This window comes from Saccoglossus kowalevskii, chromosome 8 (assembly GCF_978046115.1).
Source record: "Saccoglossus kowalevskii chromosome 8, keSacKowa6.1, whole genome shotgun sequence".
Lineage (NCBI taxonomy): Eukaryota > Metazoa > Hemichordata > Enteropneusta > Harrimaniidae > Saccoglossus > Saccoglossus kowalevskii.
In genome coordinates this window covers 7494977-7520661 of record NC_140648.1, presented here as the reverse complement: position 1 = coordinate 7520661, position 25685 = coordinate 7494977, and the positions used below count along the sequence as shown (strand labels likewise).

Genomic DNA, 25685 nt, shown 5'->3' with positions numbered 1-25685 from the left:
TTCAAATTACGTTCCTTTCAAATTATGGCATCACAAGAGTCGGTATCGTTTGTAATATCTGTGCGGAAATTGTAAGTGAACGAATTACATTCTCTCGATCGTTTGTTGGCGGCAATTGTCACAAATCATGTGCTGCATTCTTGTCTTCTTCGAGCTTACTTGTTTCTCAAGACAACCAATCACAGACTTGGAATGGACATCGGGTAACATCAACATTGCGGTACTAATGAGTACCCACCCTCACAAGAATTATCTAATACTGGTATACAGTGTATTTTGTTTTGTGTTATTTTAAATATCGCCGCATACGATTACCAAAACGTGAACATGTGTAAGCTTTTGTTTTACTTGGCTTAAAGATTTCGATAGTATCTAATATAAGTGTTCCCAACGTACAGTGGCTTGAAAAACCTTCGATAATATCGGATATTATCGAAAGGCTCGTCTTGTATCGTATAATGTCGATGTTTCCAACGTACGTGGGGCTTGCAAACCACCGATATTATCGAAAGGTTCGTCTTGTATCGTATAATGTCGATGTTCCCAACGTACGCGGGGCTTGAAAACCACCGATAATATCCGATATTATCGAAAGGTTCGTCTTGTATCGTACAATGTCGATGTTTCCAACGTACGTGGGGCTTGAAAACCTCCGATAATATCCGATATTATCGAAAGGTTCGTCTTGTATCGTATAATGTCGATGTTTCCAACGTACGTGGGGCTTGAAAACCTCCGATAATATCCGATATTATCGAAAATCTCTAGCCTAGTACCGAAGTTAACTGGATTCAACTAAATAGATTTCTTATCTGATCACCAGCTTTGTCGGACACATTGATTGAGCAATATAGTCGACGAAAACAGCTAATGTATCGATAAACAGTTTTATAACCATTAATCATTTTCACTGCGCCCAGTTGATGCGGGCGATAAAAGGGATCTATTAAGTAAATAGTTTGAAGGCTTTCCCTATGCCAATTTTCTCTCATATCAATCGTCAGTATACCACGCTTCGTCGGCGATTGACTTCACTTTTAGAATAACATTATCTGTTATTATTTTCGTGTTGACACCACAGACGGTTTTGCTCCATTGGACAACAATTATCAAAATATAATTAAATAGCGCAGAGTATGTGTGTTTGTACCATGCATTCTCGACGTGCGTGTACATAACAACAGCTACCCGGGACCTGTATTCACATGCTAGCCGTGGCTATGAATTAATTACATATAAATTACGTTTACACTAGGAAATCCTAGTGCTCAGTGTACCTAGCTTTGACAGACAGAGCGAATGATTCAACAACATTTTTTTAATAATGCATTTCATTATTTTCAATCGCTCCCATTTGTCTTCAGCGAATTTGCCCAGCAATACGTATAAAACGCGTGTAAAATCATTTGTTGACAATGAAATGCGAGGGAACACGCATGCAGGACATTATAACCCGGCTTTTTGAAACAAGACACTGTTGTCATCATCGTCACGGTGTTGGGGTATACTATTTATCTGCCAAATGTCTGTTCGTCTTTCCGGGCCAGCATGTAATCACGCGAAAACGCAGACAAACATTGTCAAGTATTAATATGACGTATTGAGTATACTTTAGAAACTGTACATGTGAAACGTATACGAAATAAACAATCAAACAAGTGATTTTGATTTCTGATGAAGGGTCAGTACATCAATCCATCATAATTGCATTATGCCATTTTAGGAAATCATTTTAACTATATTTTAGCTGCCCATGTGCCCATGCTGCCAAGTACCGGTATGTAAAATCATGGAACTATAGTTCCATGGTAAAATATATTCTCTTGAATTATCAAACTGCCTTTTTATTTTGAAGTGGTTGCGAAATCAATCGATATTTGCTGGGTAAGAACGTAAAAGGTACATAAGCCATCACAAAATCATTCGCGGCAATGCGTCCAACGGACAGTTCATATTCTGATGGCGCCGAATAAGCATTAAATTAATAGAGTAACATTTTGTCTTGAGGCATTTTTGCCTACGAGAATGTATGATCATGTTAATTACTTCCCTTAATCCATGGAGGTCTTTTACCTCCATGCTTAATCAATCACTCTGTGACAATATGATATCATTGTACGCAATAGGTGATTACCTCTAGCATATTGACAATGATGAAGCATCACATGCCCTTGAAGAAAATGATTGTTCCGACATCAATACTAGGCAAGAATTGCACAATTATTGTGTATTTGTTTAAATCAAGACCGACCTTTCGGTACGACACGAATTATTTTCAATTACGCCCCAACAAAAAACCGCACTGCTGTCTCTTTAAAAACTAGAGTGGGCAATTATATTTTACTTCTCAAGGTTTGTCGATACCGAGCACATGTTTTGCTTCAATCTGAAACAATTCATTTCTCTGTGTCCACAACAGCGACCACGTGCACGGTGTGTGACATCACGCAGTAGATGGTGAACAGCAAGTACATAGCAGTGACGTCATATTCACAAGTTATGCCGAACTCCGCGGCTTTAGTCAAGAAAACACCTCCACCATTATCAGCTTTGGATACTCGAAATTGTATGTGTTCGGTAAATACCAATAGGTGTACACCATCGTTTAGCAGTGTTTATTGAGCATAATTCTGTGAAGTTGGCCGCACCGCGATTTAAAACAGAATTTCTTCCAGGCCGACGCGTCCATACATTATGTTGTTATAACCGAGTGTAGACATGTACAGTATACAAACCCACAAGGAACATTTAATGACTCATGGAGCATTGCCGCAGCTGGAGAAAACCACAAGGGGAGTTGTACGGAGACGAAGTTCGGGTTTTACATTGTATATAAATACTTCGACCGTTAATGGAAGGAAAGTTTCATCTGATCCAGAGCACTTGCTCAACGAACGCAAACAAGACATCACTCAAAAGGTACACTTGCCAGCCATTGAAGAAAAACATAAGGTTAGCGAGCATACCGATACTTCCAAGAGGAGAGTAGGAAATCGAAGGAGAAGAGCAAAGAGCTTACTGCCACCGTTGGTGTCACGGAACTCCCTTGCGGACGACGTGCAGCCAAAAGAGCGGAGGTTCTCGGTCGAGTCGTCTGTAATCGCAAGAGAAATACTGAAGCGACGGAGAAGTTTTAGGGATGTAGGAAAGGAAGTCAATACACTTGGGGTGATCACGAGATCGTATTTTCTGAGACAGCCGCCGGGCAGTTACCAGGTATGGGAAACGGTTCTGTTCTATAATATTGAACGTAGTATGCAAGAACCAAGTATTATCTTGCTATATTAGTATCATAAATACCAGGTGATTAATGTATATACCTCTCATTAATTTATACATATATGTTGTAAAAAACCACGGGGAATTCCAAATGTACGCCATCCTGTATTTAGCAAGTCATCTTTAATTGCTTGTCGGCTGTATACCCTCAATTTTTTTCGCACCAAGACATTCGATACCGTATTTCAAGTGTTTGCCGAACGTCGACAATATTGACACAAGTGACTGAATACAATGATATTCGAGAGATATGTAAGTGGTCGTTTTCTCTGGACATTTGGACGCGATGGCAACAGCCATGGTTTTTATCCGGTATGTTTGTCCAAGGAGTATTTGTTACTACTTAGTATGTTATTCAGTACAGACCGTGACATATTATAGTGTCCATGTTATTCGGCAATGGTAATTAGAACAACATTCAATTAATATGCGTGTTTTGGTCTCGAAAATCATTCCTAAAATATCGTTTTGAACGAGGAAAATAATTATAAATGTGCACAATATTTGTTTTAATTACAAATGTGCACAATATTTGTTTTAATTGCTACCCAATTATCAACGATAAATAAAATGTCTAATATAACAAGCATAATAGTTTATTCGTTTTAAACATGCTACTAGTATGTTCATATCATCACAGTAACCCCATTTAATAAACATGGTCCCATAGGTGCCTTCATTAATACTTCAGTGGGTCACGTTTTATCATTCCAAAGAGTCCGTTATATTATTATACATGTAAAATTACTCATGTGTGACGTAATTAAAATATATCGTGTAACATTTTTGTAACCATGGTGACATTTTATTATAAAATTAAATAATTATTAAATTAATATCTGTATATATAATGACGACGGTAACCTTTTATGTGCCTCAGGATGGGGTAAGAAAATGAATCACACCGTGACGATTAATTCGGAATTTGCCAACGGATGCAGGTTCTGTGTTGACCTGTGTTATAGCTGTTTGCTCATCGCCTCACGCCCTATTATAATTTTTATTATCCATGATCAAAACTCTGATTCAAGTGGTTTGATTGACACAAATGCGTGTCATATCAGAAGCAAAGGACAAACCCGACACTTGAACTTGTATCCTTGCGAGTTAAGGCGCCCTGCATAATGTGTGCGCTTTCTACGGGTTTATTATTTTACCCTGTTTTGCGACTCTATTTGGGTAAAGTAATACACGGCTCTTTCAAATATGAAGAATATTATTTTTTTGTTTTTCAGCTCGTAGTTATAGTGAAACAGTGTGTTGAAAATTAAACGTACACCAAGTACGTGTTCTGGCTTTGTTGACTTTGACCGACGTGCGCCACCATGAGATTAATAACTGTTTCAACAAAAACGGTGAGGGCGTAATAAAAACTTTCCCAAAGCGCATTGCTGCTGTGTTTACGCCATATTTATATACAGAATGCTTGGGTTCATTTATTGAACTGTCACTAACTCATTTATTATTAAGAGGTAAAAAAAAAACTGACCTGTAGTTGGGTAGTTTGTTAAGATTAGCGGATTACCGGTATGCCCTGTCAGTCTTGCAAGAACCTAACACAGCGCGTACCAGCTATTTCGGAAACAGCACCCCAACTGACATTAAATGTGACGTAAGGTTGCATATTCTGAGAAAGGAAAGGTAAGTTTCACAATTTAGCAAACTCGATGTACATTTAAACTACAATGTATAGTTTCCAACGAAGTGATGACGAGTTTTGGATGTTTGGAGTTATGTTCATGATACCCACCACCCGACAAACTCGAAGAGCACATTTTGTTTTAGCACATGTAAAGGACATGACACACTAAATGCGCAGAGTAATGTATTGAAGGACAAATGTACAAGTTTCTAGAAATGTGGTAGGCTTATTGTCGTCTTCGCGTCCCTGAGTGGCTTTTGAAGTGCATTGATATATAACATGACTGGCATCTGTTCCTTGACAACTTATTACATTTCTTCGCGCTGTCATGGAGACTAAGCGGCATGGACTGGTGAAGATTGTGTACCCAATGTGCAGACTCTATTGAGCAATGACCAATAATTTCTGAATTCTTCTATTTCGTTAAACTCGTTAGAAGTATATATATATATGTCTCAAGACTATTACGTAGTTCTTTTGCCTGTAAGTATTTTCCATGCTGACATTCAACAGGTATACAAATGTGCTGTGTGTCTGTGCGTTTATGTGCATTATTCTTCAAAACACGAACTTTATGGTTAAGTACAGACACAGCGAAGATGGAACGAAGGGACTTGTTAGTTAGGTCATGTGTTTACCTGTAACGCCCATCTAATATAGGTATTCGTTTCAGAAGGTGTGTGACTAAACTAGTGTAATGACTACATGAAAATATCTGGATGAACTCAGGAACTCAGGCTGTTTCTTTAATAAGTAGCCTGTGTGTGTATTGTTGGTTGGTTGGGGGAGGTTACAGACAGGCACAACACGACTTGGTAGGGCAGTTGTCCACAATATCATGTTCAACTGTGATTATATCAGTCCCAAGTCAGTATATAACTAAAACCATATTTAGGTATTAAGTCTGGCACTTGAAATATATGGCATCTCATACATTTTGGTTGGTTTTATTATTTAATGTGAAAACCGTTGGTCAAAAACTCGTCTCCACCAACCCTTATCGCCACACATTAAAGATATTTATAAAACATCATTGTATACTATTTTTTATTATTCATGATGAAATATGAGAGAATCCATTAAGTCAAAGTTTCGTGCTAATGTCTGGAACTATATGGTTTTGCACTTCAATTGAACTTTCTTCACGGTCACACTTCATTTCGACAATACCTGTATTCATACAATCCTCGCTACAACCTATCTTTTCATTCACTTTGTTTATTTGTTAAATACAGCTATAGTCACCGATAAATGAAGTGAACATTTTCAATTATTGCATAGAAAGCAAAGCGAATTGGTGTTGAAACCACACTGACATTATGTCATTTTTGTGCCAGGCGACAGTTCCGGACATTGAATGTTACTGTTGTCTTTCCTCACAGGGCTGTGTGGCCATCTCTATCAAATGGCAATTTTAATGTGCTATCCTGGCGTCAATCAGGCTCGGTCGAACACAAGCACCTGTATACATTTACCAAGGTTTCCTCAAAGTTGCATTCATTAGTGAATGGATCTTGGCCAGTGGTATCGGCCTTCCCATTGAGTCTGTGGCACACTCATCCAGGTTGGGGGTCGACCCTTTTGATGTTCAGCCTAAGGTAGGATTTGAACTTGGGTCTACCGATCATGAGTCTGATGCGACAACCACTAGGCTATCAGTGACCGATATTCTTGACACATGTTGGACACCGGTGTGCAAGAAATAAAACAAAACTATTATATATTCACAAAATATGCATCTACTATAGTTTACTGTCATTGTAATCATTTCACATGGAGTGGACAAGTCGGGAGATATTAGACGTATCCTGAGTTCAGATTTCACGACGTTAATGTGATGTCGGTCTCGCCTCCTGACTACCCAAAGGTGTGTGAACGAGCATAGCGGTATATATATTTACGTTTTGACAATCTACTAAACAGCGATTATGTTATGCTTGTGCAAACCTTTATAAATGGCGAAGATATGGAATTTCACGAGAATGAGCCATGAAAATGTTTGGGGACCTAATTTAAAGTTTAGCTCGGGAAATAAATATTTATCTACGAAGACATACGGTCCAATTTCATTTACGTTTACCTGATTACTGTTTATTATTCTTCTTTTCTCGATGTACATTGCTACGATACAAGTAAAAAGGCGAACAACATTTCAGATCAAACGGCGCTCACCTACACACTTGAAGTGGGCGTGGCTCAAAGTGGGCTTCAATTATGAAACAGAGACTCGTTAATTCTTAGTCCGCTCCTTTGTCTAAGTGCCACAGGTCTAAGACCCAGCCCTCCGTCCATGACTTTTAGGAACAAATACAAATTATCGAATCATGTTAACCCATGGTTTCCCATGACAACACCTTGACACAATCACGAATGATTACAAGCGTTTAATGTACAAACACCCTCGGTGGTTAGACAAACATCGACATCAAGGCGAGTTTTAAACAATATGTGAAACTTAAAAGCATGGTGTATACTGTCTTTATTCCAACTTATCAATACAAATCCTTGTTATTTAACTGTGTTTATTTCTTTCGTTGTGTTCCCATTTACATTCTAGCACCGTTAGAGAAATATTTACTTCCCTGCGCAGGCTATTTTTCAAGTGGGAAGTTGGGGGTCCACGAATGAGGGTTTACTGGGATCCAATACATAAATCATCCATGCGTGAATTTAGTTTTGTCCTTCTAAATAACAAAAATCCTTACTGTTGAGTACGTCGCGACATTGAATCTTGTTCAACGCACACATTCGCTGAAGTCGGACCTACACACCCCCATCATGAAATGGGGTGACCGACGTCAAACTTACTGAAAGGTAATGATAATATAAGTGACCGTATAAAAGTTGGGTGTACGGACGCAGCTGAGTGTGACGGTCATATATCGACTTCATCGCTGGGGCTCGTCTTGTCTCACTATCAGTAAGGATGCCACCCAGAGGGAGGTAACGTTACGCTGTTCGTATCCCATGGTTACCAATCTAGAAATGTTGCATAGTTTAGATATGTAATGTACATTGCAGTGAAGTTTGTTACCTTTTGTTAGGTCGGTGTCTCACCATTCTGAGTAGACTACTTTAATACAGGACGTTTGTCAACATACTAACAGCGGTCATGCCCGCCCTGGGATATTTCCCCGCAGAGCGCAAGTCTACCCTTCGTCGTGCGCTGACTCCGAATTTTAATTTTGCTTTAACGCCTGCTACTACCAAAGAAAGACAAGACTCCAGCGCTCGTCCGTGCCGTCCAGGTACAAGCGGTGCCGTCCCAATTTCAACGGTAGCTTGGGCAGCTAATCCTCCTAGGCATTCAGCATTATCGTTCGTCGGTGTGGAATCAGAAACCGTGGTTGACATTGATCCGGCATACGTATGTGGCTCACAATTTAAAACCAACGGTATGTTGAACAATATAGTTCCAGACATTAAGGTGCCGAGGGAGGCTCGTAACTTGCTATCTCCGGGGCGACAGGACCGCGGAGCAAGAGGCAGCATCTGTTCAGCAAAATCGGACGAGTCTATGAAATCGGACTCACTAAGCGACCGTGGCGGTACTGCTCACCCATCACCGCTACGGAGGAGTTCCATCCGTCCCCTCTCACAGGAACCAAGAAGAGGGAGTATAACACGACTGGGAATGACTGATGGACGGTCAGCCACTTTCTACCGACTAACAACAACAACACCTAACACGCCGAACAATCTATCACTGGATAAAGGTATTGACCCGGGCCGTCGTAGGGGATCTGCCATTGGACTTGATCTGCCGTCGTTGCAGTACTTGCGTCGACGCCGCAGAATACGGCTAAACCCCGATACGACACAGCAACCAAATACACCGCAAGATAAAACAGTGCCAGATACTGCAATCCAAGTGTCGGAGGTTGGTCATAGTCAATGTTATAACATACACCTGTTATATGTTGAAAATTGGGTCTTTCAACTTGATATTTCGATTTGCATGAATTTAAAGCGGCGCGTTTGAAAGCATCAACAAACATATAATTGGCACATAGCCGTTTCCCAAACTTGTTTTACCGTAGAATATACCTATGATAGTTTTGCCATATATGGATAGCATATATTCCCAGCATCTGAATAACGTGAACGATATTAACAAACCATACACGTATACTTATATACTCAGGATGTTTGTTTGTTTGTTAACTTGATATCAACGCAAATGACCGTAGTGGTGATTGTATTCATTCTTTATACCTGATGAAATCTATAAAAAAATTATTAAATTCATGCCTATCAACCAATCAGCTGTTTCGATGTAATCACTTACACATAAAAACGTAAACTATGAATACATTCATATCAGGAATCTCTTCGGCTTCTTTTGATATTTAAAATATGTATATTTTGTTCATTTTTAATTCCATTTCTAAGATGGCCGCCTGTAAGATAAGGATGTTCTATAAATAGTTCAGATACACAATAAGCGAGATATATGTGAATGCAATAAAGGTGAACACGGGATTCCCGCGCACGGCAGTAGAAATGAATTCTTAAGCCAAAAATAATTTGTATGTTTAACAGTTCAATCTCGTAATTTCCGAAACTCAAAATAAGTGACGAAACGGAAGTTCAGTCTAAATGAACTGCATAATTATTCCTATAAGAATAATGTTGTGAATAGGAGACATTTAAACGTGTTTCTTACTAAATTCCGCACATACACGCGCACGGAACGTCTGTTAGTAAAACTTATACTGACAACTAAATTTTCCCATTCTATCGCGCGCAAAGTGTCAGGTTTTCTGGCAGTGGGCCCATGCCCATACTGTACTGCAATTAAATCAAATTGTTATCGCTATATAAAAACCGCTGCATCGTCGCCTGGCTATTAGTGGTACCGAAACGCACTGGCAGGCGATGTGCGTGCTGACGAAAAATAAACAAGGCTATTTTTCCATTTTGGTGTAAAATCGTTTTGCCCCTAATGATTCACAGAAACAAAGTTATTGTTACATATTTGTGTTTAATAGGGAAATTGGAATAATATAATTAAGTATTACAATAAAGCGTTTTCATTTAAGGCGAGGTGATCGGTAACAATGGCACTTTCGATAATCAATACCACCACATTTATAATTAATGGACTTACTCACTTGTCGGAATTGTCGGGCTCTTTCAAGCTGAACGCGTACAAACTAGAGTCGTTTTCTCTATTTGTCAGTGAAATATTCCAAGGTTGAATAATTATTTTATATTTAATTTAAAAGTTGTTTCAATACCGGCAAATAACCAAGAGTTTTTTAAAACAGTCAGAGTGCATGTCGATAATTATTTTAATTTTGAAAATAGTACGATCCAATACCAGCGATTGGGAATAAGGTTAAAACGGCAGCGTAGCGGGTGCATGGTAATAACACGAAGTGTACGTGCCTTTATTTTCAGGCTATGGAATTCGATTATAGAATCTACAAAGTAATAAGAAAACACAGCGCCTATATTTGTCAGATTCCATTCTTTATTCTTTTTTGTAAAGAGAGTTTGTCAGTAATTCACTACTGTTGAAGCAACTTTGAAGGCACTACTCCGTTCGTCTTTTAGCCAGAAGCCTAATTTGGAATTAAACCATCATTTCTACCTCAGTATATGTACACTATAAATAGTGCTTACAACAGGTGAATAGCCCGCTGGGTGTTGTGTTGATTGATTAAAGTTGTTTCTTTTCCTATATAGTTCCCAATATTATGATAATTGAGTTTGTCCGCATACACAATAACAACTACCTATGCCCGGGGCATAAATACTTGTAGAAATAGACATAGCCCAGCCGTGACATCGTGTCGGAGTTTGTCCCACCTGAGATTAATTACATCAGTGTGTCTTATGCCCAATGTATATCACACTTTTAATTATAAAGTCTTTCTGTCTACTTAAGTGTAATTATCGAGATTAAACTCATCATTATCCCTTCTTTTCAGATGTCTTTGATTGATCGATTTCGGCGCGCCGCCAATATTGTCTTTGTTTGTGTCCTGTTGGCAAAAAGGGGAAACAAACGGTGAGTAAAGTACTGAATGGCTGTCACATCGCCTTGAGTTTTATTATTAAACTTTTAAACCCTACACAGTAATGTGCCGCGGGTGGAGTCCGGCAATTCAACATACGGGGTAATAACTGTCTGGATACTATGAAAAAAACACTTACACTCATCATGATGACGGATAGATTTCAAACAGAAAATAAACTCAAAATAAGAATAGTCGAGGCGCACAAACTTGTTCGAATACAACAAATATGTTAACATTCACTGAATGTCACACGATATGAAATTGTTGTGATCATTCGTTGCCATGGAAACGTGCGTATTCATATGCACCTGTTGAGTGCTCGACCTGGTGTTTTCATAAGCTGGATTGGCAATTTACTAGTATTTCTTTACTCGCTACATGTATACCACCGACATCTGTATTTGAAGTATGGACAGAAAAAAGTATAATCTGAATACAAACTTAGATTTTATGTGATGTCACTAGCAGTGATTAGATATCAATTCGTCACGTGATTAAATATCGACATATCCCGGACTTAACATCATATTCATAATTTTAGAACCACTATGTCAATTTATCTCGGTCACACCATTGTAAATATACTAAGATAATACTTTCAAGAAATCGTTACATTTTGTACAAATTGTTTTGTTTTGTCTGAGCCAGCGGATACCGTTACTATAACAAAGCCTAATCCGTGAGATTATCTATAATAGCGTTTAAAGCCGGGAGTTTACCCGTATTTGGAACTCATTCAACAAACATTATATAGGTCAATGTCATTTTCGCAACAACGGTTTAAACAGACACACTTAGGTAGCGTAATTTGCCGTGGATGCGGTGTAATGAATCGATATATCTCCACAATGTGGCCTTAGCAAGCCATAACGACAGGAGGGCTACTAGTAGACCATCACGCCTACATACACACACACATACACACATCATTGTAAAGCGGATATTGACGTTAAACGAAACGCTTGATGGTTGGCAACGGACAAGTAACCTTCGGTCAACTTCAGCATAGATCGTCACGACTATATTGAGTACATTTCAGTCAGTGATTATCTTTAATGTGAAGTCTTTAAAAGACGTTACATTTTTATAGATCGTCAATTTGTTTTCTTCATTCACACTAAAAAATAAAACTTAGCCAGACAAACCATAACACCGACCACTGCAATAGCTTAGTTCAAGTTTTTTTTCCACAATTGGCGTCCAGCAACGGCACATTAGGCTGACGTGAACATGACAGTGCCATGAATTATTGCATATGTGTTCATTATTTAAGATATAGTCCCAAAGTCAACTCAATATTTTACTATTTTGACAGATGTCACTCCTTTACGCTAGCGTTGACCTGACGTCCATACTGCGACTCCAAATAATTAACCGATCTGACACTACAACCCCACTGGGTATAAAAGTCAACACCTCATCGTTAGTATGATTTGTATAAGTACCTGTTCAATGCTTTATTACATATTCTATATAAAGGATTCTGGCGTTTGCAATATTGTAGTGGTGATTAGCATCAGTCAATGTTTTTCGAGTCCGGAGTAAAATCTCGCGTACCTCGCCCGTGAACAAAGCACATTACTTAGCCCGTGTTCAAAGAAAGTTGTATTCACTAGCCCACCATATCAGCGCATTCAACGCACACTCTGTCGCTTTAGTCTCCATGTTGTTTACACTCGATTGATTTGTGTGTGTTGTTAGAATTTCGAACGATGGGGCACCTAAACAAAAAAAAAAATTTTTTTTGCTGTGACTTTGAATTACATGTTATGATGATATGTTCACCGACACAAAAGACGGGAACCGAGTGTCATTATTATTGTTTACGTTTCTCTGAATAAATGTTATTAAAATACAAAGCATAATTGTACAATACTCGCTCAACTACCGGTTATCGAGTGCGATTGCATCGTATAAAGGTCGATCTATTTCTAAAATACCGTGCCCACTTTGCTATTCATGTTAGTTGACTCGTCCATGCCGTTGTTATGCCACTTAGGATAACGGGCGCTTCAAGTGCCGCGATTGATAGAGAAGTCCATGACAAAATAGGGACGTTGACATACACCCATCCCTCGGCGAATAGTTGTATGCGATTTTTTAACTGACAGAACGTCTCACTATGACATGTTTAGATCGAACAAACAGTGAAAACACCGCGAACAATGAAATAGCTATGGCACTACACATACAAATAGGGAATAATTAACCTCGAGTAAAAATGCGATGAGTCGGTTATTGTTGTTGGTGTGCTGGTGGCAGTGACTGTAGTTCACGACTCGAGTGACAACTTTGTGTAGTGGCTGCTTTTAATATAATACAACGACAATAAACATACCAGTACTTCATTCTGATTGAATAGTGTAGTGCGGTAGTCACTTCTTTTGCATAGATGAGTAATTTTCCCAGCATGTCGCCCTTATTGGCCCATGATATTGTTTCTTACACAGCCTCAATGAAATAATATTTGCTTTAGGGAAGGGGATACGTTTCATTTTTCTCACTACTAGTACTTTGTCAATATGTTATATTAGTAATTTATTGGGTATTCTCGTAATGAATAGATTACACTGACAACGAATGTGCTTACAGTTTGATATGAATTACAAAACAAAAGTCGTGACCGTGATTTTTGGACTAACACACACGCTACCAAATGTTGTCTAAACCTTATAAATATTTTAGTTTCAATCTCACGCGATATTTTTGTGCGAGAACGTTAACCCTCATTCACCCACAGGCAACTTCAAGCGGCGGAGAACAAATTGTCGCATAATTCGTATCACGCGGCGGAACTCTTCGTATAATAATATACATGTATTAATGTATGAACACTAATGTGCAATTGTCAACTTAATTGCCAGGATACGAATCTAACACAGATTATGTCTCATTTGTAATCTTTATATAAATGTTAACAGATACAATGTAGCAGTATAATACATATTTGTAGTTTGTTAATCACAAAAATTCGGTGTTTATTCGAACTCAGTAGAATTATGTAGCTAGACGAAAACAACGCGGCGATACAGAAAATACATTCGCTCCAAAAACTATCATACCTTGGCACCCAAATAATGGTTTTGAATTAGATATACGCTCGTATATTTGAATGTGTGATCGAACCCTGAGAGAATGCAGTGTATTGTATTGTATTGTAACACGCCTTCTATACACCAAAAAGTACGTCCAACTTCGTACGACATCGTCTTTTCATTTACTTTTCAGAACGAAACGGGAGATGAAAGATCCATTCGGCAATATTGAGAATACAAACGATACTTTTGGTGGATTGGCGTTCAATCCATCCTACTTCAAGGCCAATAGACAGGTGAGATATGGCGTGACGGCTGCTATTGCTTTCGACATTCATAAATTGGTACAACCACGCTAAAAACATATTACATTAAATTAAAGACACAAACATTATTATTATTGTTTTCTAGTATGTCCTTTTGATCTGTTGTTTTACAGTCCTAATGCCGTGTCTTACCCAAAGACCTGAGGCTGAAAGGAAGGATGGCACAAAACGATAACCATACACACAAAACGTACTAAATCATTAACAACAACATGTAGAAAGTCTAAATTGATAACGCTTTTCTCAGCAACTTTCTGTATTTAATATTATTATTATTATTATCTCTGAAACCCCTACGTGTTTATTTCACCTTTTCATGTTTTTGAGATCGCCTCTGAACCCGTAATGAAATACAACTATTGTTTGTATTTAATGACATTAACCGGAAAGGTAGTGATCGTTTGAGACTGTCGAGTGTTTGCTTACAGGCGAGACTGGATAAAAATAATTGACTTCCACTCCTACCTTGTAAATTTTATTGGTATGTCGGACGGTAATATAACTGCGTGTTTGTTTACACTTTATCGCAGCAAAGACTTTCAGAAGAAGCCAAACGAATACTAACCTCTGATAGGTCACAAAGAACAGACTATCAGTTAAAATACGTAAGTGCTCCTCGTTACATAGAAGTACAATGGAGTCATTTATATATATATTCGTTCTAATAAACACAATTTCAGAGTAATTCGGAAACAAACAAACAACAGACAACAAAAACACATTGAGAACAACAACCTCATAATTACACGCACTAGAGAATGGATGACATTGGGTTTCATTTTTTTAACGAGGAAACTCTGATTGTATACAAATTACTAGTATCGTTTATATCTCCTTTCACAGGCTCAAATCGGTCTTCGGAATATCGAGTCGTTCGCGGAGTACCCAGTGCGTATGCAACAAAAACTATGTAAAGTTGGCTGGCTGGAAACGTGAGTACCACCAAAACCTAAATTTCAGTATGTACTCAAGTGATGTTAACCAATAAATACACGACGTATTAGTTATATATCAGTGTGTGTTACCCGGCTAATATAATCAATTTGTAGCACTTTCAAGAAATAAGTTGAATGTAAAACTATAAAAATAATAAATTAGTCAATACCCTTTTTATATCACAACAATGTTCTTGGCTGGAACACTTAGTACGTCACGTAATCGCGTTACAGGTTACACATACTAAAATCCGTACACCAGTAAATGTGTTTTAATAAGTCAATTAAAGTGTCTATAAACATAATTGGATTGTGTACTTTAGTTGAAAATATGTAGGGGTCGATGCAATAAAGACGTCGTTTAGAAATCGACTCTACCATTCTGTCCCACTGGTAGGGGGTATCCCGCGACACGATTGAAAATTCGATTCGGAAGACAGGTCTGTATCACAGTCACTTGGGGGCTGAAAATCAATAAATACTAATTTTCAAAAAAAATCATCCGCTATACGTATATAAATAAACAAGTTGTGAAACACTGCACCTAGTAAATCGACACCCTGTCGGTTTCAAATGTCGATTTCTTACCTTAAAATGCGAAACAAAAATTTTAGAGGGAGTCAGGTGTTACGTTAATAACCATTGTTCATAATCGCTAACTTGGTTTTATTCAAAACTGCACAAATCCCGCGTTTTCTGATGATATCCGACGATTTCATGAACGAAAATGGCCAGCAGCCAGAATCAAGGGGGATTCGCACAGAGTTCTGGGTAAATGAAAGAAATACTCGCTGTTACGGCACGCCTGATTGGCTGAAAATGAGTATGCGGACTTGATTTACCCACAACTCTGTGCGAATCCCCCTTGATTCTGGCTGCTGGCCATTTTCGATCATGAAATCGTCGGATATCACCAGAAAACGCGCGATTTGTGCAGTTTTGAATAAAACCTAGTTAGCGATTATGAACAATGGTTATTAACATAACACCTGACCCCCTCTGCACTTTTTGTTTCGCATTTTAAGGTAAGAAATCAACATTTGAAACCGACAGGGTGTCGATTTACTAGGTGCCGTGTTTCACAACTTGTTTATTTATATACGTATAGCCATAGACCCTCTAAATTTTAGAGGGTCTATGGTATAGCGGATGATTTTTTTTTGAAAATTAGTATTTATTGATTTTCAGCCCCCAAGTGACTGTGGTCTGTATATAACATAATTGGATTGCGTACTTTGATTGAAAATATGTAGGGGTCGATGCAATAAAGACGTCGTTTAGAAATAGACTCCATCATTCTATCCCACTGGTAAGGGGTGTCCCGCGACACGATTGAAAATTCGGTTCGGAAATTCGTACAATGTACATTTTACTATTTGGCTGAATGTGTCGATCAATAGAGAAATATACAAATGCATTCACTATAAATAGTGGATATTTGTATCATTTGGACAGAAATTTTGATTTAATTTGACTAGTTACCAGGGATTACGTTTACTACATGTTGTTTTGTAGGTTCGAGCCTGGTAGATGTATCGTCCGACAAGGACATATTGCGCATGCGTTTTATATCATCCTCTCTGGCACAGGTAAGAATTACACCATACCGAGATTGTTTTGTCTCCATAGTTTATGCAAATCACAAATTAAAATTAAGTGAACCCAGTTGAATGCCATAATTTTCCCTTCAAAATGTTTATATTCTTCATTTTTGAAACATGTTGACATAATTTCCTATTGGCAATAGGTCTGATTGTCTTCATTTTGAGAAATATATGCGTGACGCAATTTAAAAAAATAAACTTTCGAATTCTCATAAAATGAGTGAAAATAAAATCACGGTGATTTCAATCTTTAATAAATCAGAGGTCGATAATCGTCTTATATTGTCAATAATAAACGACTACACAACACACGTTCAGCTGTATGGCATTGATGTTACCCATCTACGTCAATTTATGACGTCACAGAATGGCTTCGTTAATTGAGGGCGCGAAATGAGGTGTATTGTTAGTCGTTATTCAGATTACTAGTCTGACCTGTCTATTAAACAAGAAACAATATTTGTTTTACAGCCGTAATAAGCGCAGTACTGCTCTACATTTTTTGGGAGAGAGTTTTAGCAAGTTAGTGTTTGTTTATATAGGAATGTTTTAAGATGGTAGGCACAAGACTGTTTGTGAATGGGAGAAGTGACCGGATATCAGGACTATGGTGAGCGTGAGTCAGAGGGTGTGAATGGGAGTCACGTAGTAACGGGTGAGGGGAGCATGGTAGGCAAGAGACAGAAATGATCGTACCAGATTCTTAAATTCAACAAAATGAATTAATCTGTTATTTCTTTCAGTCATGGTAACGGTGACTGATGGTGAAAATAGCAGAGTAGTATGCTTTCTAAAGAGAGGGGAAGCTTTTGGTGTGAGTTTGATATGAATCATTATTCAAAATCATGTTATCATTTAATTTGGTGTATTACGTTGACATCTGGCACTACTGCGGTTCTACTATCAACTTTCTGTTGGGATGTGTACACTAGACAAAATTTAAACAGTAGTGTATGATTGGATTTATTGTAAAGATGACAATAAATAAACTTTGATCAGTATACTTGGCAAATGCTGTAACTTTCAGATTTGATTTTTGGCCAAGTTTATACTCAAGATTGAAAAGGCTTTAACGTAAGGTTTGTTGACATGACAACTCTAACATGAAACGTAACAAGACCAACACATCATGATTGACACAGTACTGATCGTAATTATAGCTGGCCTACTTTTATAAAGTATTACCTTGTATTTACTTAACACTGTCACTAGAGGGCGATGTTCGTTGCCAATACACATTTTTATTTACGAAATGACGGTATTCAATGACAAAAATCACTTAGACACTTTTCTTTGAAACACATCAATCCGAAATGTCCACTTCGCTTTGATTGTCATTTAAAAATAGATGTATAATTTGTGAATATTACGATATTTTCAGGAACTCGCCATTTTGAACAACAGTAAACGTGCATCTACCGTCATATCACGCGACTGTGTAGAGCTTCTAGCAATATCAACAGAAGTAAGTTTAATATACGTTTTCTAATGGTTTAATTTAATTTAATTTAATTTGATTTTCATAAAATCATTTCGGTATATTAAAGCGGGAGGGTCGTCACCTGCGCACGCGCGGGAATTGAGTCCCAAGCGACGATAACAACACACGCTAAAACGTAAAGGCTCATGGGTAGACGGTTATTTGTAAACAATGACACGCTATGGCCATCTGACGCATGCGCAGGTGACGACTCCCCCGCTTTGAACTAGTTCTAATATCACAATATCCCCAGATAAGATTAAAATAGTTCAAATATTATCAATGTAATAGTATATAAATATCAGATACACAATGTATAAGGTATTTGTCATGGATCGATGGGAGTTTTAGGTTTGATTCCCAGCCGATGCAGTATTTCTCTGCTTTAAAGTTGTGATAATACGCAAATACTAGTATATTTGACTCTTAATTACTTCATGTTTCAGGACTTTGAAGATATTTTCATGTGCCAGGGTGGGGTAAAGAACGTTAATGACCCAGATCACCATGAATTCTTGTCGTCTTTACATTTCTTGAAAGATTGGCCATTGCATCTTCTTGAAACACATCCAACGGAGTGCGTTTTCAATTTTTTCAGGTATGATCAATTTTAAATTTATTAGCATTAAGATATTATTCCAGATATTGTGGATATATTAATAACGATAAATAAGACGCCTTTGAAGTATTAAAAAGCATTATAAATTGATATCGGAGTTGGCGCCCACACACATTTGCGGTCATACACTTGTCGGGATTCCCAACACTTACACTTAAAATAATCAGCGTATCTTTCTGCTCACAGGCGAGGAGATGTGCTTGTAAAAGACAGTAACTATTCAGATTGGATTTACATTGTGAAATCTGTAAGTAAATATGACCTTCATACTTTTGGTACGTTTTTGTCTGTGACTCATTTTTTTCGTGATCGGTTCCACTACAACCTGCATTCATTATGACAACAAAGAGCCTCATCCAGTGTTAGTGTTTTATCAAGAGACAAACACAATAGAACAAATTATCGTAATATTTAAACAAATGACGTCATTAAAACGTCAGGAACGAATAAACAATTGGCATTTTATTTCAGGGGAGCGCGTACGTCTTGAAGAAACTAAAAAAAGTGAAGCCGTGTCTTAGAAAGAGGATATATTCCGACGATGACGGTAACCTATTTTTACTTGTTTCTACACGTATTTCACCTTATTTTACGTTATAGGTGCAATCAATGTATTTAAAAATAAAAACTTTACTTGGCCTTATATTTGATCGTCATTTAGAATATAGTATATCTCTCAAAACAAACAAACATGCAAACAAATAAACAAACATTAGTTTTATTGCCGATCAAAACAATATCGACATTATGACCATACACCAACTAACACCAACGAATTGCAGTGTAGATAGAGGGCGCGATAATTTGGTAATTTGCAGTAGCTTGTAAGACAATCTGATTAAAATCTGATGTAGGTAGAGCCTCTGATTGCTATTCGTCTACGAAAAGTCTAAGCTCTACATTGAGAAACAGATTAGTAGTTTAGATCAGCATTGTTTTGTGATGAGTAAATTTTATTTTGGAAACATGCCTTGCTGACTCTTGCTGGTTGTACCAGCTCACATTGTTGCGTACCGCCAGTCAATCATTGTCGGCGAAATATTAGGGCGCAGCATCGCAGCGGCAAGAGACTGGAACCGAGTGCATAGGTCACGATGGTGCTTGCAGCCAGAGTGATATGGCGTAAACATTACCATTGGTTTTATATTCAGTTATGATTAAAATATGATAGTATTAGACTTAGTGGTCATCTCTTCCATTAACTAACTGTTCAGAAAGTACACATGGTAGCATAATTACTTTGTATTTATCAGTAAAAAGTCAAACAGTACAAACAAAAAGGTCATTCGTGATATATGTTGTCCACTTGTTTCTACGTCATCACCAATTTTACACCGCGGACGACAGCAATATCACATATTGTCAATGTAATTATCAAAATACGGCGCCAATACAGATAATACACACTGAACGATGGGTTAAACATGGGCCCGTGCCCTGTCATGCTGCGTGAACTAAATTGACACATGACTGCAATTTACATATCATTCACATCTTCACGTCCGTGCAGACAGCTCAGGGCATAACAGCCAACTAGTAAAAACGGCGTTGTTTAACAATATCATATGTCCTTCTGTGTGACACTTTTTTTTGTAAAGCATGTAGAATCAGGATAAGCCATTTTAAATAGAACTGGCAAATTTATTCTGACGAAAGTTTCGAAGTTTTTGTGTAACTTTGCATGATAGTGAACCAGTTACGAAAACGGCAAAGCACTTCATAAACACTGGACGTACGGACAAAAACAAAACACTAAACTAGAGCTGAAATTTAGAATCAAAATAATCCATGACGCAAAACAACTGACAAAATAAGAACAGACGCAAATGAGAGCTCTGTAAAGATGAATTATGTGACGGTGTACAACAACCCTTAATGGATCACATAACTTGTAAACACTGCCTTTCGGCGACATCTCCAATAAATTGAATATTTAAATGGTTATAAGCTACATTTTTGCGAATCTGTTCGTAATTTTGATTTCATCATGATATTCAGCATTAACCAAAATTACCTTCGCGGGAAAAACAAAAGATACCATTTCAGGTCATGTGACTTATGATAATAATGAGGTAAATTTATACTCGGCTATAACTGTCTCCGAAATTTGAAATGGTTAGACACACAAAACCTAAAACTCCGATTGACAAAAGAATTTGCGAGTTTATTTCTTACTTTTGTAGTTTTATCATTCCTAGTCGTGCTGTATTTTGTATGTCTTAGTTTTAGTTTTTTTGAAACCATACTGCTGTACCTTACCGTCTATGTATTTACTGTTTACGTAAGCACATTTAATTGTTAACACAAAGACCATTTTGTTCCAGTGCATAGTTTTGAAATAATAGATTTTCGAATATGTGCCATATTTGCCATGGTATCAATGTGTTTAATAATACGATTCGATGTCGGTAATCTTATTTTGTAGGTGTGTTGTCTTTACTCGCCGGATCACCTAGAAACCTAACGAGGATCAATAAGTTGTTGTCCCATCACGACGACGTAATCGCCGGGGAAAACGAGACACCACGTGACTCTGACGATGACATTCACAAACACACGGAGACGTCAAGCAACGAGAGCGGTACGCGTGCTCGAAATGGTTATCATAACAACCCAGATAGTTTAAAACGAAAACGGAGGTTAATAATGCCAACCTCGAAGGTGAGTCTGCTGTACCTTGTAGAACTGCAATGTTGTGTGCGATTGGGCAATATAATGAACGGCAAACAAGTGTTCATGGTAGCGCTGAGGGCTCTCTTCTCTTTCTATTGACATTGAGCATTTTCACGTTTTAGAGCTAATCTCTAAATCCATGTCTGACTCAATTGTTGCTGTTATTTTGTGAAATTAAAAACCGCTATTTCCTGATATTTCTAGGGTGTATACCTGTCAACGACAACTCAGCACACAAAGACGAAAAGCATTCATGACAAGAAGGTGAAGAAGAAAAAGGACAAAGGTAAACGGAAAGGTTAGTAAAGAACTGACGAATGTTACGTTTGACAGTGACGCCATCAGCGACGAGTTTCAGCGCGATATAAGTCATACCATAGTGAAAGCGAGGGCGACATTGTGGGTGTGATCTGGGTGGGGTCTGCTAAACCAAATTTACAGCGGGGAAATTTGAATATGGCCACAGTCCCTCTAACACGGGACTGTGATTTGGCAACACAGTACTAGTGTTTTACATGTTTTGTTTATATTAGTACAGATGTCCCACAATGCACCGCTACAATTATTCTTTCATATCTCCACGAAGGCATAATAAAAAGATATATTAAGAAACAAGGCAGTAAGAAAAGTGTCAAAAGTGAGAATGAAAGAGAAATAACTAAAATAATTGTCGAGTAAAATATCTTGCATCGGCCGGGAATCGAACCCGGGCCTCCCGCGTGGCAGGCGAGAATTCTACCACTGAACCACCGATGCCTTATGCTCTTTGTCTTCGCTCAGTCCAATACGACGTGGGGGTCTGGTAAATCATTTAGGGATCGCTATCAAAATACAGGTCAAGCAGCAATGAACAGTAGGAAGCATTCTTAAGTTCATAATAATGTTATTATTCGTTTATTTGTTTATTTATTTATTTAGACGACGACGAAGACGAGGAAGAAGCTGCTCCCTTGCCATCCAACTTCGTTCAACAAAAGAGAACATTAGCATCAGACTTAGACAACGCAAAGCGGGTAAGTCATGTTGACAAATACTGCTACTACTATAAATTCTGTGTTTACCAACTCACAGTTCCTCTATAGTCTATAGTATATAGAAGGATTGCGACCAACCCAAATTTCGAGGCCTCTCCGTGGAGGTTTGTTCACACAGTTTCCTCTCCCGTCAAGCACAGAATATTTGTCTGTTTCTTACAACCGCATATATCCACATGATACTCGAAGTGCAACTAGCACAAGCACATCGAGAAATTACTGACATTTGACCAAACACAGATCACAAATGGTGAAGTCTTCATTTCAGCTCCTTTCCAATGTTTGTTCACAATGTTTAACTTCACCATGCTTGTAGCCCGGGCTAGTCTAGCACTCAATGTGCTCTGTTGTTATGGTGCTATATGCGCTTGGATTCCAGTTAGCTCCGTTGGGTGGTCCGAGTATGCCCCGCTTCGTCGCGTTTAAAATTTACATGTTCATTTTTTGCACAATTCTACTCATGTCTCACATTCTCACTGTCCAGGTATGTCCAAACTTGGCTCTACGACAATTATGTTCTAGTACATCAACGAAAGTTGATTTTTGTGGCGACCCAACCCAGTCCAAAATGTCAGTGAAGTCATTTGGTTTAACATTTTCCAATTCACACCTTATGACTTACACATGTTAACGGAAGTCCATTTTGATAACATTACAATTTTCGTACATCCTAATCAACAGCCTGACGCAATCACAGATGCTGACAAGAATCCTGTGTTTGTGGTACTACAAACATTGACTAAAGGTGGAATATTTGTACGTATTTTTTCATTGCTACAATTATTATACTATGATTATTATACATCTGTTCTCATAACGCCATAAGTTATAGCGTGTCGCGAGTCGGTCGATACCCCCGCTGTACTGTCTTCGTGCATACTTTCGGGTATCCTCTTAATAACCTCATATTATGTAGTATTCCTAAACAAAGCACAAACAAATAGGTATTGTGAAAATTGTTTTCCATGCGCTCTGATTTCTCCTAACTTGTGTTCTGATTAATATCAGTGTTGGTAGTAAATTATCCCTTCAAAGATAATGTATATACCCAGCGTTATGCGGAATAATGAGATGACGGTTACAGATTTTTAATACAAGTTTGTGATGATTTCCAGAGACCTAATTACACCACATACATCCCAATATCGAAAGATGATGTCATGTATTAGTATCAGTAAATTGAACAGTGGTCGAATAATATAATTATGTTGTTTGCAGGGGTTGGCTCCATTGGTGTTTTTTGACCAGCCGAGCATCAGCCTAGTTAGCAATGGCGCCGAATGCATCATGATTAGAAAGAAGTTTTACATTGAACATTGCACGGAAGAGATGCGCAGAAGACTTAGGAGAGAAGTGAGTTAACGCAAATCACGTGTGATGACGTTGCTGTCACGCTATGTTCCCTAAACGAAAAAAGAAGTCTCTTTCCCTTTTCTTCTCTCCAAACTGGCTGAAGGAGTAGTATTTTGTAGTAGATTATGTTTTGTTTATTTTAACTCGTATTATTTTATTAATGTTAAAACTGGGAGGTGTCCGGTTACACTATACGATATTCACGCAGAGTACCCTAATTTGGGATTGTTTGTTTCATTTGAGATATCCCCCTCAACTTCGAGGGTGTTAACATCTATGATACGATACCACACCTCCGTACGCTTAGCGTGACCAACGCAAATATTGCCACGCTGACGATTATTAATGCTTACACGTATTTGAATGTTGATAGTATGAAATCAAAAGTTCGCCGAGAGAGAGCGCCCGTACTCACTCACTAATGGGCTAGATACATGTACACATATTAATAATCCATCAATTCAAATACCAACGTGTATACTCCTATCTCATTTTGCAGGTTCGACCTTTCCCCCAAGACGATGAACTTCAGAATAGTTTGCAGGATTATATGAATTGGGGTGAATTCAAAACCCAGACTTTAAGTAGCACCATTAAAACAGTCGGCGCCAGCAAACCTGATAAGTTAATTACAGAAAGGAGTAAGAAGGTGTAACAGTAGCAACAAAATAGCTTGTGTGGACAATGCTTATTTTCACGTACATGGAATCTGAAAAGATTTACAATTCTACAACTCTACAAGTATTATTATCATATTAATATTTAAAAAAATATTACTTGCAATTTGCTGTATATTTATATGCCGTTTATCAACTTGAAATACCATATAATTGCATCACCGCATTGCTATCGTGGTGTGTCACATTATTATCGCAAAATTATATATATATTTCTTGTTATATTATGTTATGTTATGTTCGTTTTGAAGAAATGTCTCAACCCTCATGGTGAATGTTTTGTACACAGTTGTGAACTTCATCTGCAATATATGTAAATAATCTGACAAGTAGTACTCAGCTTGTTGGAATATATGCAAGCCGTCTCGAGTCGCCTCGTTGGAATTATCCCCGGAGAACCACGGCAAACCATTTAAGTATATTATATTCGAGATTTAAGTTATTGACAATGTTTACGTTGCTACAGAATTTCCACTTATATTGAACTCATTACTTTGTATTCAGACATGGGAACTTTACACAGTGTGCCTTACAATTGTGCATAACATTAAGTGCAAATATTTAATATTAATAGTAGAACTAAATATTATAATATATTTTCGTAGAAAACTGATTCAGCCGCCATTAAGAATATAATTTTGACTATTAAATCAAGAAATATGGATATTTCACTATTGTTCGTGATTTTTATGGGTTTATGTGCGACAGCGAAAATATTTATTACATTATAAAAGTATGCTATATAAACATTATAAGGGTAAAACACTTCAAACCTGTAACCGCCATGCCACAACAATTACCTCACTTACAGTCCTTACAGGCTCAAAGCAAGGCTTGTTTCGTTAATCTCTGACCATTGCCGTCAAAGGTCATCTTCCACCCAATTGAACCCATATAATTATTTCACATTTTTTCTAAATTTTGATTGGAAATTTATCAATTAGACCCGAGTTTAACTCATAAATTCGTTGTTTTTGTGGATATAAAATATTATAAATGACA

At 37.8% G+C, this 25685-nt stretch overlaps 1 protein-coding gene and 1 non-coding gene across 4 annotated transcripts; one reads left to right on the top strand and one right to left on the bottom strand.

Moving 5' to 3' along the window:
- The first annotated feature begins 2344 nt into the window (after positions 1 to 2344).
- On the top strand, positions 2345 to 25354 carry LOC102804482 (uncharacterized). 3 transcript variants are annotated; one of them, XM_085502111.1, is made up of 17 exons: positions 2345 to 3216; positions 10858 to 10937; positions 14176 to 14278; positions 14839 to 14913; positions 15152 to 15240; positions 16759 to 16832; positions 17591 to 17661; positions 18229 to 18312; positions 18774 to 18925; positions 19133 to 19193; positions 19418 to 19493; positions 21372 to 21607; positions 21824 to 21917; positions 22538 to 22632; positions 23335 to 23409; positions 23872 to 24006; positions 24506 to 25354. In XM_085502111.1, the coding sequence occupies exons 1-17, from the start codon at positions 2719 to 2721 to the stop codon at positions 24659 to 24661; spliced, it is 2154 nt and encodes a 717-aa protein (XP_085358237.1). In that variant the 5' UTR covers positions 2345 to 2718; the 3' UTR covers positions 24662 to 25354. The 3 variants fall into 3 exon arrangements, with proteins under 3 accessions (XP_085358237.1, XP_085358238.1, XP_085358236.1); XM_085502112.1 differs by lacking the exon at positions 2345 to 3216 and adding an exon at positions 4865 to 4920; XM_085502110.1 differs by lacking the exon at positions 2345 to 3216 and adding an exon at positions 7745 to 8801.
- TRNAG-GCC (transfer RNA glycine (anticodon GCC)) lies at positions 22305 to 22375 on the bottom strand. The gene has a single exon. It is a non-coding gene; the product is annotated as a tRNA-Gly (tRNA).
- Positions 25355 to 25685: the final 331 nt, after the last annotated feature.

Excerpts from the sequence above, each read along its gene's own strand:
- LOC102804482 (XM_085502110.1), top strand. The coding sequence starts at position 8,034 with ATGCCCGCCCTGGGATATTTCCCCGCAGAGCGCAAGTCTACCCTTCGT. Across the intron at positions 21,608-21,823 it reads TAATAATGCCAACCTCGAAG|GGTGTATACCTGTCAACGAC; the intron begins GTGAGTCTGCTG and ends TGATATTTCTAG. Across the intron at positions 22,633-23,334 it reads ACTTAGACAACGCAAAGCGG|CCTGACGCAATCACAGATGC; the intron begins GTAAGTCATGTT and ends CCTAATCAACAG.